Raw genomic sequence first — 14,602 nt, forward strand, 5'->3', positions numbered from 1 at the left:
TATTCAGTTTCTACAAATCCTGCCATTTAATGGCGCCATTACCAGATTTGTGGGGTGCTATTATGACACGTAGAGAGATGGCATATAATAATTTAATAATAATAATAATTTATTGGATTTGTATGCCGCCCCTCTCCGCAGACTCGGGGTGGCTAACAACAATAATAAACACAATATGTACAATCCAATAATAAAAAAACAACTAAAAAACCCTATTATAAAACCAAACATACACACAAACATACCATGCATAACTTGTAATGGCCTAGGGGAAAGAGCTATCTCAACTCCCCCATGCCTGGCGGTATAAATGAGTCTTGAGTAGTTTACGAAAGACAGGGAGGGTGGGGGCAGTTCTAATCTCCGGGGGGAGTTGGTTCCAGAGGGCCGGGGCCGCCACAGAGAGGGCTCTTCCCCTGGGGCCTGCCAAATGACATTGTTTAGTCGACGGGACCCGGAGAAGGCCAACTCTATGGGACCTTATCGGTCGCTGGGATTCGTGCGGTAGCAGTTGGTTCCGGAGATAATCTGGTCCATTGCCATGTAGGGCTTTAAAGATCATGACCAACACTTTGAATTGTGACCGGAAACTGATCGGCAGCCAATGCAAGCCACAGAGTGTTGGAGAGACGTCCAATAAATAAATAATAAATAAATAAATAATAAATTAAATAGCAAACATATTCATAAAATATTGCACCTAAATACTACCTTTGCTTTAGGTGTAGATTTCCCTTACTGGATCTAAACCAGGCTGGAAAACCATTATAATAAAAAAGGGAATAAAATGGTGGTTGTACCTGTCTGTGGTTTCACTTCCCCAATGCACTGAAGCTTGCCTTTTACACAGGTGCTGTAAGACAGGAAGGCAGCCATTATATTGCAATAAGTGTAACAAAACTTACAATCCTGATTTATTACAGTTTAAACTATAAGAAGTTTCTTTCTTGATGAGAAGGAGAAGGTAAGAATCTTTCAGAACATGTTGAAATACTGAAGGGCATTTATTTTTTATCACAAGTCAGATCTTTTACTTAGGGTCCTTTCCGTGGATACTTGAAGCGTTTTTGTTAGAAATGGGTGAGACACAAATTCATACAGGTCAACTGTATTATTGCCAGCTTCCCCCACTTTACCCCGGACCTAGCTTAAAGCAAACAATACAAAGTGAATCCCTTACTGATTAAGTTCAGTTCTATTTCAGTTTTGATAGCCTATTTTCAAAAATAATAAGCTTTTGTTCTTCTGTCTCCCAAAAGGCTTGGGTTTTCAAATCAGATAGATTTGGTCATTTAGAAATATCTTTTATTGGCCAACATATTTACAGATAGAAATGTGGAAAAAATAAATGGAAATACTACAAGTTATTATAAAATTGATCGATAGGTACTTCCATTCCATCTTTAAAAACTCAGCTCAGTATAAGACGTACAGTAAAATAACAACATTACACCAGATTTGAAGTTTAATTTGTTCTAGTATAGTGATGATGAACCTTTTTTTTTTTTGCTCAGGTGCCAATATGCCCAGACCCATAATACAATGCCCTCCCCTGAAGCTGCCCTTATGTGTGCAGGCCTTAATGAAGCCTCCAGATTCCAGTAGACCTGTTGGGCTGTTTTTCACCGTTCCCAGGCTTCAGGAAAGCCTCGGGAGCCTGTGGAGGGCAAAAAATAGGCCCAACTTCCATTGAGACTTTACTGAAGCCTGAGGAGGGTGAAAACAGCCTCCCTCGCCCTCCAGAAGGCCAACAGTAAGCTGGTCAGTGTGCACATGTGTGCTGGATCTCACATATGTGCCCTCAGATATGGCTTCGTGTGCCACCTGTGGCACATATGCCATAGGTTCCCCATTACAATTTTAGTAGATGAAGTGCCAAAGCATTTCTGTTCCTGGACTGACAGATCACAAGTAAGGTTGAATATGCCTGCTTTCCTCTATAATTTTGTTCCATAGTTCCTGCTATTTCTTTTTCCAACACTATGTTTATTTCAAGTCTCTCACCAGATGACGCCGTTGTCACGAACCACCTCTCCAGATGGAATGGCAGAGCCTTTGTGGTAACAAGGGCACTTAGAGGCAGGCACACATTTGCCACTGTCGTCCAGGTATGTCCCTTCTTCACAGGTGCATCCATCCACTGGGGAGAACTTGATTTTGCAGGTGACATCAACCTCACTGAGAGCTCTGCAGGTGGCTTGGCAGGTCTCAATGTTGTAATGATAAGTCCAGGTTTCAGGACAAATTTGGAATTTGGCTTCAGAAGAGAAAAAGGAAAAAAAAGGAATTGATTTATTAGTAAGATTCATGTAGCAATTATAAGTAGAAATTCCTACATACAACAAGTTGCAATGAAAATCTCCCCCCTCCCCCCCTCTCTCCTCTGAAACTATCTGCATCCCCCTCCAAACATAAAAATAAGTTCTGCAATCCCCAAAAAATCTTATAAAAGAAAAGTTCCTGACCAATCAACTTAGCCATTGCCACATACAGTGATCTGATTGTTGAAAGAACTGCACTGCTTCTGCCACTAGTGCAGTTAAAATACTGGGTATCAACCTATAAAACTTAAAGAAACTGAGAACATGATACTGAAGACAAAAGGCTGTAGGGCATTTGAACCACTAGAGGCCTTGGGAAGAGAAAAATAATTTCAGCTGTTGAAAAGCAATAGGGTGTTGTGGTTAGCTCTGGCCCAGCTCCTGCCCCAAGGACTGTGGATGTGGGGGAGACATCCACATGCTGCAGGCCTGTTTTGCCCCCCCGGTGGAATCTGCTGATGAAGGCTCCTTTGACCAAGAAGACATGAGTGACAGGGAGGAGGAGAGTGGGGCAGACAGCTCAGAAGGAGATCAATTATCTAGCTCCTCCTTGGATTCAGAACAAGAGTTAATGATACAGCCACGCATGCAGAGAGCGATGCATAGGCAACAACAACTGAGAGATTATTATCAAAGAAAATGAGGCCACCTGTGGTTGGGTGGGGCTGTGGTCATTAGTGAGGCTGCTATAAATAGCAGCCTGTGGGTTTGGCCTTTGTGGAGGATTATCTGATCGTTGTGTTTCGTGACTGCTTTACTGACTTTGACCTTTTGTGTGCTGATTTTTCCCGCTTTGAAACTAAACCAGGGCAAAGTGTGTTTCACTTTGTGAAAGAAGAAGGACTGCGAATTGCCTCACAGCTGCAAGCTAAGTATCACAGAACTGATAAGGGACTTGTACAAATTACCAGTTTGTTTGTAGACAAGTGCTCTTTGCTATACCAAAAGAGGGCTTGGTTTAAGTGAATTTTCATTATAAAGAACATTGTTTTGAATTTTCAAACGTGTGTGTGTCTAAAATTTGTACCTGTGAATTTTTGGGAGGATTCTACCAGAGAGCCCGACAGAACATAGGGGTCCAGTAAAAGTTCAGTAATCAGAAGAAGAGGTGGCTAGAGTTAAATCGACCCTACCCACACGATAGGAGGCATGAGAAGTTTGCACATGCAAACTTGAGGCAAGAGAGAGTTACACATGCAAACATATTTTAAAATAAATGTAGTAAAAGTTTTATTGAAAGATGCGCCTGATTCCAAGCTAATTCTCGAGTTATTTTTTAAAAGTAATTTCCTTGCATGTTCTTCCTCTTCTCTGAAAAATAAGACAGCTTCCAATGGTCAGGAGCATTTTAATTGAGTTAAAAGCCATGATGGGCTGCCAAAAATTTTACTGCCACACTGTGGGCGTGGTTTACTTTGTGGGTGTGGCTTGACGATCAGGTTAGCAGGTACGTGTGGCTTGATGGGTATGTGACTGGGTGGACTTACCAATAAGTTTTCAAATAGGTGCTTAGACTCTTTTTCAGTTGATTAAGTCACATTTGAATAGCCACAAAAAGGACAAATGATAGAGAGCATTATTTGTTGAGGAGCACAGTAATATTTTAAGGTTTTGTACTGAACACACAAGGTTCAGTATGATAACATATTAGGCAAGTAGCTCAATTTTCTTTAATTGCTATAAAAGTTCCGTTCTAGATAGTGTTTAAAATGATTAAAGCTTTTATGGGTAAAATATACTATTTAATTATTTCCTATTTTAAAAGTAATTAAGGATCATATTAAGATACTAGAGAAGGAAAGACAATTAAAAAAACCCTTATTAAGTATTCAATAAATAGTGCATAAATGTACTACCCCTACTACATTCCCCCCCTCATGGGGGCAGTAGCCCACTACTGGTTAAAAGTAAGTAGAGACAGACAGAATAACAATTGAAAGGGATGTTGGAGGTCTTCTAGAGCAGTGTTTCCCAACCTTGGCAACTTGAAGATATTTGGACTTCAATTCCCAGAATTCCCCAGCCAGCGAATGCTAGCTGGGGAATTCTGGGAGTTGAAGTCCAGATATCTTCAAGTTGCCAAGGTTGGGAAACAATGTTCTAGAGCAGTGTTTTTCAACCAGTGTGCCGCGGCACACTAGTGTGCTGTGAGACATAGTCAGGTGTGCCGTGGGAAAATTAAACATGGGCCCGTGTGCTGGATACGGCCTACGGAGGCCATTTATCCGGCCCACCGCCAGCCACCTCCATCTGAACATAGACATTCCCCTCACAATCCCTCCAGCTACCAGCAACAGGAAGAGTGGAGGCACAGGGAACGCTCACTGACCAATCACCTTCTAGGATTCATCCCGAACCCTAGCGATGAACCAATAGCAGGCCATCTCTCATCCACACCCAGGAAGGTCCCCACTCGGGTTGCCATGCACTTGTCATTGTGTGGCCGCAGCGAGTAGTTGAAGCTGCTACTCCTCCCCATGGTCCCGATTTCTAATCCTGGTCAGGACTGGAGGTAAATGTTGTCACCACTAGATCAAGCCTCAGCCTCAGTTGGTTATGTCTATTCTGAATGTTGTATATATAAGAGGCCCCCACAGAGGGTCATATGCTATATTATTAACTATATGTATAATATGCACTATGTTAGAGTGTCATTTTGTGTCATTTTGGTTGGTGGTGTGCCCCAGGATTTTGTAAATGTAAAAAATGTGCCGCGGCTCAAAAAAGGTTGAAAATCACTGTTCTAGAGATCCTGTACCAAACCAGACAAATGTCCAATTTCTCCTTAAAAACCTCCAGTGATGAAGCACGCATTATTTCTGAAGGGAAGCCATTCCACTGATTGTCTTGTCTGGAAATTTCTCCTTCGTTCTAGATTGGTTCTCTTTTTTTGGTTTGTTATTATAAACTTACCACAGACAGTAGTCCTCCATGCACTTAGCAGTATTCCTTTAGCAGCACAGGCCCTGACATAGGCTGAGAGGGCAGCACACATGCAGTCTTCACTCTTTTCACAGTTACAGGTGTCAAACATGCAGTTCTAGAAAAACAAAGGACCTTCGGATCAAACAAACTTCATCTTCCTTCAGAGATATTTCCCTTTATATCCAGTTTGCAAATCCTCGGATCACTGAATGATGTCAGCCAGCCCTGTCCTCCTACGGGGCTACTAGAAAGTGTAGTAGGCAGTAATATCTGAAGAGCCACCCCTTCTGTAATTTTGCTTTAGTCTGGCCTTGCAAAAACCAGGAGAAATTTTGAGAGATTGCATTGGAAGCCTTTTTAAGGCTTTCATCTAAGCTTTCTGTCATATGCTAGTCAGTTGGGTTCTTTCGGTGTATAAATATGTAACAGTTTATTAGCTTTCAGAAAGCAAGTCATTTCCATGAATTATGGCATCCTGCAAAGTGAATAGCCATATACGTCAGGTGCTATAAATCAGTAAAGTAAACTTGGAGTTTACACTGGAAATAAATGGCTCCATCTAAATCCAATTCATTAAAATTTCTTTCCTTCTGCATTTTTTTAAATATTGCAAAAAACATAGAAACATAGAAACATAGAGGACTGACGGCAGAAAAAGACCTCATGATCCATCTAGTCTGCCCTTATACTATTTTTGTATTTTATCTTAGGATGGATATATGTTTATCCCAGGCATGTTTAAATTCAGTTACTGTGGATTTACCAACCACGTCTGCTGGAATTTTGTTCCAAGGATCTACTACTCTTTCAGTAAAATAATATTTTCTCATGTTGCTTTTGATCTTTCCCCCAACTAACTTCAGATTGTATCCCCTTGTTCTTGTGTTCACTTTCCTATTAAAAACACTTCCCTCCTGAACCTTATTTAACCCTTTGACATATTTAAATGTTTCGATCATGTCCCCCCTTTCCCTTCTGTCCTCCAGACTATACAGATTGAGTTCATTAAGTCTTTCCTGATACGTTTTATGCTTAAAAATCTTCCACCATTCTTGTAGCCCGTCTTTGGACCTGTTCAATTTTGTCAATATCTTTTTGTAAGTGAGGAAGTACATTAGCTGTTTTATACAACTTGCCTTAACACATCAATTTGTTCACATCTTAACTTTGAATGTGCATTTTTCTAATGTACGGTATATATTTTAATTGAGTTTTCCTTATTTATTTATTTGTTTGTTTGTTTCGATTTCTAGGCTGCCTTTCTCTGGAGACTCAGGGAAGCTTACAACATAAAATAGATACATACAAATAAAACAGTAGAAATTGAAAATTAAAACTAAGAATTTAAAAACTAAATCCCTTAAACATGCTAAAAACTAGTTTGCCTAACCTAAAAAAAACCCATGTTATTTAAAACCGTTCACTCACATTCATCCCTGACTCTGTTATAACATGGGCTGGAACAGAGTGTCTATATTCAACAGCCCCAAGCCTGCTGACAAATATGTGTCTTTAACATCTTCTGAAAGGTCAGGAGAGTAGAAACAGTGCGAATCTCTGGGGGAGTTGATTCCAGAGGGTCAGAGCCACCACAGAGAAGGCTCTTCCCTAGGAGAAGACCAACTCTGTGAGCCCTGACCAGCCGCTGGGATACACGAGTCACGAGACAGTCCCATAGATAATCTGATCCTAAGCCATGTAGGGCTTTATATATAGCTCATATACAACTTTCCCCAATCTCTTTGTGCACTAATGCAAATTTAAACCATAAACTATATTGCAAAATACAAAATACAGGAAGGATAATAATGTTTTGATTCACATAATAGTCCAGGAAATGCAAAATATTTAGAACAGCTTAAATTTGACATCTACAATTAAGACCTAACACCATAATGTACATGTATATTCCATTTACATATACTGATTAATATTTCATACTAACGTTTGACTGTTAACTATTGACAGTTTCTGGTGTGCTATATCAAATGAGAAATGTATTGCTTGGATTACAAAACGTAGGTAGTGGGGGAAAAAACCCAATACATAGAAAGATCAACAAAAGACAAATTAAAATCTTAAGGACTTATTTCATTTTGGCAAAGTATTTCTTCCCATGAATTATCTTTATGTTCTTCTTGGTATTTCAGTAGAAGAGAAATAACTACTCACAGTGTGGTAAACATTTGGGTTTACTACTGAGTGGCATTTCTGAAAGGGCCCCTTGGTGTCAGTCAGCAATCCACACCAGTGTGAAGCATATTTTTCTGTAAAACAGAGATAAATGGGGTGTCATTTTGGTATCCTTTTTTGCTATACATCCTCTGTCTACATCTGCAACAATGGTCAACTATATCAAATTGACAACCATAATAGAGTAATCAAAGCCTCATTTCTTTTTACTAACCTTTCTATTAACTGCATTAGCACCAACAGGGGTGGTGCTTTGATTTTGCCCAACCACACTTGACATTTTATCATCACAACATGACACTGTACATGCTCTGGAACATGGTTTTAGCCCTAAACCCTTAGTGAAACAGTCTTGTGCTGCACAAAAATCTAATTTAAACCAAGCAAAACAGCTGCATTCTTTCAGTTGTGTAATAATAGTTCTGTCACCTTTGGATACATTATAGATTTTAAATTTTTCTGCTGATGTTTTTTCATGTGACTATACATGTCACTGTTTTTATTTATTTGTTTTTATTTATTTGTGAGAAGGCGTTGTAGAAGAAAAGTCTACAGTAGCCCCAAATCAGTCTAATCTCTTTTACAAGACTCTTTTCTGAAGAAAATGTGAGGAAATAAACCATGAATGTTGCTCTAATCTCCTTGGGGGAAAAGCATGATATAAAAGTAGAATAATAATGATAATCCTCATTATTATCCATTGTGAAGATGAACTTTATGTCCTGATAATTCTAGAAACAAGCAACTTTAACCCCAGTACTCTTGATTATTTCAGTCCATCTGAGTTTTTATATTTTTTTAAGCACAATGCTAAACGTGTTTCTAATTTTTTTTTCTCGATAGGGCCTCTTTTTAAATATGTTTCTAGGACAGCCATGCTCACTGTGAATTCTACAAAATCACAGTATCAAGAGTACAGGGAGAAATAAGTCAGAGAAGAGTGCCCAGTAGCAAACAAATATACATACCGTTTTCTACGCTGAGAGTACAGGGGTTTTCAAATATGTTTCTGACGTTGGGGCAATCTGCCTGTGTTTTCCAGGTATTAGCAAAGGCAGCAGCAGTTCCTTCTGTCACCCCACTGATAGCTTTAAAGTCATCTGTTTGGATACCATTGAAATTTCCACAGAGACCTGAAACAAAAATTAAAGACATCAATCCTCTATCATTGTAACATCCTTCTTCTGTGTTGTGGTTAGCTCTGGCCCAGCTCCTGCCCCAAGGACTGTGGATGTGGGGGAGACATCCACATGCTGCAGGCCTGTTTTGCCCCCCCGGTGGAATCTGCTGATGAAGGCTCCTCTGACCAAGAAGAAATGAGTGACAGGGAGGAGGAGAGTGTGGCAGACAGCTCAGAAGGAGATCAATTATCTAGCTCCTCCTTGGATTCAGAACAAGAGTTAATGATACAGCCAGGCATGCGGAGAGCCATGCATAGGCAACAACAACTGAGAGATTATTATCAAAGAAAATGAGGCCACCTGTGGTTGGGTGGGGCTGTGGTCATTAGTGAGGCTGCTATAAATAGCAGCCTGTGGGTTTGGCCATTGTGGAGGATTATCTGATTGTTGTGTTTCGTGACTGCGTTACTGACTTTGACTTTTTGTGTGCTGATTTTTCCCTGCTTTGAAACTAAACCAGAGCAAAGTGTGTTTCACTTTGTGAAAGAAGGACTTTGAATTGCCTCACAGCTGCAAGCTAAGTAACACAGGACTGATAAGGGACTTGTATAAATTACCAGTTTGTTTGGAGACTAGTGCTCTTTGCTATACCAAAAGAGGGCTTGGTTTAAGTGAATTTTCATTATAAAGAACATTGTTTTGAATTTTCAAACGTGTGTGTGTCTGAAATTTGTACCTGTGAATTTTTGGGAGGATTCTACCAGAGAGCCCGACAGAACATTCTGTATACTGAGAATGACTCATTGATTCACTTACCACATGTCTGCCCTTTGTGGCTTGGCTCCATGTATATAAACAGCTGCATTATAGGGATAAATTGTATCACCAGCTGGAATCCAAGTTTTGTGTCTACCACGGTGAAGAATGAGGTAGGCTTGAGGATGGTGACATTGGCTGTAGAAACAAAAGCATACGACAAAGCAGTTTTTAGATGAAAGCATACATTTTATTTGCTACGAAAGGGACAAGTCTTTCAACGGTGGTTGTTGTTGCAGCACAAGCAGAAAGATGTATACAAGGATTTTACATGATACAGTCTTAAACTTTGCAACTCAATGATTAACTGATACAAATATAAACAAATAACTCTTAGGATTAACATTTACTAACATAATTAGCAATTATTTGTGATCAATGAATTAGTACCTACTTCAAAGGAAAGGTCTAATATTATTTCTAAATGTCCAATCGCACTCGACCAATAAAGAATTCTTCTCCACTCCACTCCATTTTGGTAATGCATTACAATCAATCTTTTCCTGCTCTAAACTGGACTTTTAACAACATTCAGTTCTTTCTTCCATCATTGTCAAATGATGAGGTATTGTTTTATTCACACACATGGATATTTTGTAGAATTTCAAATAAATTCCAGGAACAATAGATCAATCCTTCAATTGTGTAAAATATTAGAAGATAAATAGCAAAGGACTCACATGCTGAGATAGGTAGCTGAGTCAGAATCAAATTCACATACACATCTCCATTAGACTTGATCACAATCATCTGGGTAGTGAAAAATGAGAGATTAGAGCAAGCACACTGAGAAAATAGGTCTTTACTGCGATATTTATTTATTAAGCAAATACATATGTCCAACTCACCCACAATTGCTCAAAGTGGCATACAGCAATAAATTAAAACAAGAAACCAAACTCTTTTCCTTTAATCATACTGGTTTTCATTAACTCTTAGGAAATAACACCCTTGTCATTTTGTCTAACTACATTTTTTAAAAATACAAAATATATCTATAAAAATGTATATTGTATTTTATTTGTTGGAATAAAGGTTTTGGCAATAACTGGGTGAGTTAAGTTTGTGTACCAAAAATAAAAGTGCCGAAATATTTGGAACAGGTTTTAAGTGGGATGGGATAAATATTTTTCAGATATTTTTTAAGAGACTAATGTCCAGAGCACTACTAAGCCATGGACAATTTTTGTAAAGCATATTTAAAGATAGGTATATAATGACAGTCAAGAGCCAGATCCCAGCAGGAAGGTAGCTTAAACTAGGGAGTAAATAACAAGGAAAGAGATTAGAAACAAGGAAAACAGGAATAGGAAAATGAAACGGAGTCAATATTAAAGGCAAGAAGTTTGAAGGAAATAAATTTTAGAGCCAGGATAGTTGGTGAAAAGTGGTATTGAAATATTAACTGGAGAAAGAAACATTCCAGAATCTGGATCCTCCTAAAAAAAAAAAAATCAATGGACAGAACAGAATGTACAAAAAAAGGACTTCACGTGCTGTTTGTAATTGGAAAGTCAACATTTTTACTGCATATTTCTGGTATAACTTTAACGTTACTATCAGAAGCTCAACTGTCAACTAATTTTGGCATGTAAACTGAATCTGTTTCTCACTGGGTCTGGTGAAAAAAACATTGCTCCTAAAATTATTGACCGAGCATGCTTCTCATGCATTCTTGTTCTTCACACTTACTGTCTGTCCTCCATCAATGCTTAGAGCTAATCCTTTCAAGCATGTCTCAGTTTCCGTCAGGCCACACTTTTGAATATCTCCCAGAACAGCGAAGGCTTCGCTATCACAGAGCTGGGGAGGAAAAAAAGAGTATTAACAGTTTGCATTGCCTAGACCTATCACATCCTTTCTAAACTTGTGAGACAACAACAAGAACAATAGAAAAAACATAAAGGATATTGTATATCACAGGAAAATAAGATAAATCAATTGTTGTAAGAATGCGATATGGAAGAGGCAAATATAACAAATACACTTATGTCAACTGAATATACAAATCACATAGATGGGAGTGAATAATTTTTGCGGCAAGATTTGTATAGAAGTGTTGTTAAAGAATAGGAAATATCTCTAAGGTCCATCCATCTAATCAGGTAGCTTTGTGCATGCAGATTACCTTAGTTAACATATAGCTACAGTCCCCAAAAAAGGAATAGCGTTTCTCATCAAAAGTGGCGATATGGGAGCCGCCTTCAATAGAACATATTCCAGGACATGAAAGGCTGATGCAAGTCCATTGTCCGCCTGTGCATGAACTGATGTAAAAAGAGGGAGAGGAAGAAATTACCAACAAATTATTAAACAAAAAGTAGAGTAATCCTTATAAAGGTTTTCAGTAAAGCAGTAGCCTAGGACCTTAGTTAATGAATAAATCTTTATTGGTGATCCAAATGGAATGTTCACTAAGAATTTATTGCAGTGTTATTTAATGTTTTAAAAAGACCCACAAATATTAATGAACATAAAAGTATGATCCCTATCATCCTGAAGGAAGTATTTCTGTACAAGAGAGGATACTTTAAAAAATCCTGGTTCATTTGGTAAATAAATTAATGTACTTGGAGTATTCTAATCAAAGCTCCTTTAAGAAGACTATTGGTCATGCAAATTAGGCTTCTATTAATATAATACCCAGTTTTCCCCAGTCCTTATCCAAATTCTACATCATGGATTTCAATGACAAATATATTCCATTTTTAAAATGGAACATTCTCTGAATGTTTGCTATTTTATTTTATTTATTTATTTATTGGACTTATATGCCGCCCCTCTCTGTAGACTTTAGCTTTTTCTTCAGTATTTTATTGCTGATAATAATAGTCCTCCAGCATTTGATAAATAGGAGGCAGTGGCGTTTGGTATCTGAAAGCAAGATTGGTGAAATGTAATGGTGGATTTATAAAAATATGCAGGCATAGTCATCTATGAAAACAGAGGCTATCTATGCCCACCTTTGCCCACCTATGCCCTTGGCATGGCAGAATTTTGCCGAACGTTATAGGCCAAGGGTCACCAACCTTTCAAACCTCAGGGATCACTAAATTCATACTTTTAAATTCTGTGTATCACTAACATGATCTGCTTAATGACTGGCTGGTTGGGGATAGAACACTTTGCATATGCACAGTGTAAAAGAATCCAAATGACTGCATCCAGGTGAGTGAGTAGAGCCTCACACTCCCTTCGTGACCGGCTCTCCGATGACTCATAGGCACAAGCGAACCAGGAGCATTTCACCCCTGCTGTCTATATATAGTGATTGGATCACAACCAATTTGCTATATATTGAATTGATATGGCAATATACGAGCCAACTGGAGTCAGATAGAGATGGGTAATATCTAAATTAGTTAATTAAATAACTAAATTTCATAATTGTTAGTTGGCAATATATAAACAAGCTATGTATGTTTTGAAGTACTATAGCTTTAAGAGGTAGTGTTGTAAATTGCCATAAGAGGGAGCCAGAAAGCACAATTCTCTCCCTCTGCTCTCTCTCTTTTTCTGCTGATTCACTGTCACTGATGTTGTAAGCTCTGTGTTAGTTTGATGGATATGTAAGCTGTAATGTATGTCTAATATGTAAAACAAAGACAGGGTTGTAATATTATTATTGTATTGAGAGATACTGACTGTTTAACTTGTCTGTGCTATTTCTAAAAGTAAATACTATTTTGTACACTTTAATGTATCTGTTTTGTATGACTGAATAATTACTCATATCTCCTGGATATTTGCTGGAATCCCACATTTTCCCTCTGTGCATGGCCTTGATAACTAAAGGATTCTGAACACTCTTTAATAATAATGAACCTTTTTACAATCAAAATAGAACCATAGATTTATAGCTATCTATAATTTGTAAAGCTTTTAATTTTTCAAGAAAAATGAATCATTTTTATTTTTAAAAATCTATATTTTTCAACTTTGTGAAAGACTCTTTTGTAAACAAGAGTTGTTTTTGTGCATCCACACAGCAGGAATTTGTAGTTGGGTTCAGCAGCATGCAAAGTGACAAGAAATTAATGTTTAAAAAAGAAATCCCATTATGTGTGTAATTAAACATTATTTCATAGTTTTATGACATTCTTAGCATTACTAATTATTCCCAGTATATTTTTGACAAGTCAACTTATCAAATAATATGCCTATGTCTTTATCCCACCATCACTAATAAAATATTATTAAATGATAGAGTATCGTCATTCTCACCATGAAATGCATTGGGAGGAAAAAGAAGTACCAGGAGCGTAAGAATCCCCATTGTAAGTACAGTAACAATCCGAAATGGGGATGCAGCCAGAATTGTTAATATCATCAAACACAGTGCCTAAACAAGACAAAATTGATGTATGTTATTCATGCTCATTTCACTATTTTGATGAAGTATGGAGTACATACATTATATAATTCCCAGTAATAAAAGTATGAAAACATTATATAATTCCCAGTAATAAATCTCCCTGACTCTTGTCATCAATATAATGTGTTATTTTTTCCTTAAATTCAGGAAAGCACATGAACTATTTCAACATCTGGAGCAGGGTATTAGATCACACTGAAGCATGTTGTGATGTGATGGCAACCATGAATCAACCAGTTTTCACTGGAAATCATGGTGTGTGGAAAAGAAGCCATGATCCCAATAAAAATCCACTATGTGTAAACCTTTTCCTCTACAACATCAGATTTACAGGTGCTATAATTTTGAGGAAAATACTCCCTCCTTCCCTCCCTATCACTAGTGTCACATGACATTTTGCCCTTAATTGCTATAAATGTAGTTTATGGAAAGCTGTTAAAAAATAGATCTCTACCATGTTCATAAAAGCCAGCATTAAGACAAAAGTGCAAGGTAAAAATATTTTTATGGGGGTGAACCAGATTTTTATGCATATCTCCACCATGTTCATAAAAGCCAGCATCAAGACAAAAGTACAAGGTAAAATATTTTATGAGGGTGAACCAGATTTTTACGCTGCCATGTAGTAAAATTCATACATGTATAGTTGTTCTTCTTGAGCAGATTTAATTCCATTCTAGTACTCAATTTCCTTTATTTGTTAAATCAAACTAATCTATTCTATTTGTAAGTTCAATACATTTGTAAATCAAGAAACAGAATTAAAATTAAACTACAAAACAGCCAGCATAAAAGTTTGTTTTATCTTCAGATATTTATATATAAATAAATCAATAACTGTTTAAAATTCA

At 37.7% G+C, this 14,602-nt stretch overlaps 1 protein-coding gene across 1 annotated transcript in view; it reads right to left on the reverse strand.

Moving 5' to 3' along the window:
- LOC139174659 (mucin-5AC-like) overlaps positions 1–14,602 on the reverse strand; it is a 95,664-nt gene that overhangs the window by 59,472 nt on the left and 21,590 nt on the right. Inside the window, exons 10-19 of the mRNA XM_070765157.1 lie at positions 13,601–13,718; positions 11,505–11,643; positions 11,069–11,179; positions 10,057–10,126; positions 9,377–9,514; positions 8,408–8,572; positions 7,419–7,513; positions 5,235–5,361; positions 2,005–2,257; positions 801–853 (exon numbers count right to left, since the gene is read on the reverse strand). Coding sequence (XP_070621258.1) covers positions 801–853; positions 2,005–2,257; positions 5,235–5,361; positions 7,419–7,513; positions 8,408–8,572; positions 9,377–9,514; positions 10,057–10,126; positions 11,069–11,179; positions 11,505–11,643; positions 13,601–13,718 — 1,269 coding nt within the window. The remainder of the gene's footprint in view (positions 1–800; positions 854–2,004; positions 2,258–5,234; positions 5,362–7,418; positions 7,514–8,407; positions 8,573–9,376; positions 9,515–10,056; positions 10,127–11,068; positions 11,180–11,504; positions 11,644–13,600; positions 13,719–14,602) is intronic.

The sequence above is a fragment of the Erythrolamprus reginae genome, chromosome 1, assembly GCF_031021105.1.
Source record: "Erythrolamprus reginae isolate rEryReg1 chromosome 1, rEryReg1.hap1, whole genome shotgun sequence".
NCBI classification, from domain to species: Eukaryota; Metazoa; Chordata; class Lepidosauria; order Squamata; family Dipsadidae; genus Erythrolamprus; species Erythrolamprus reginae.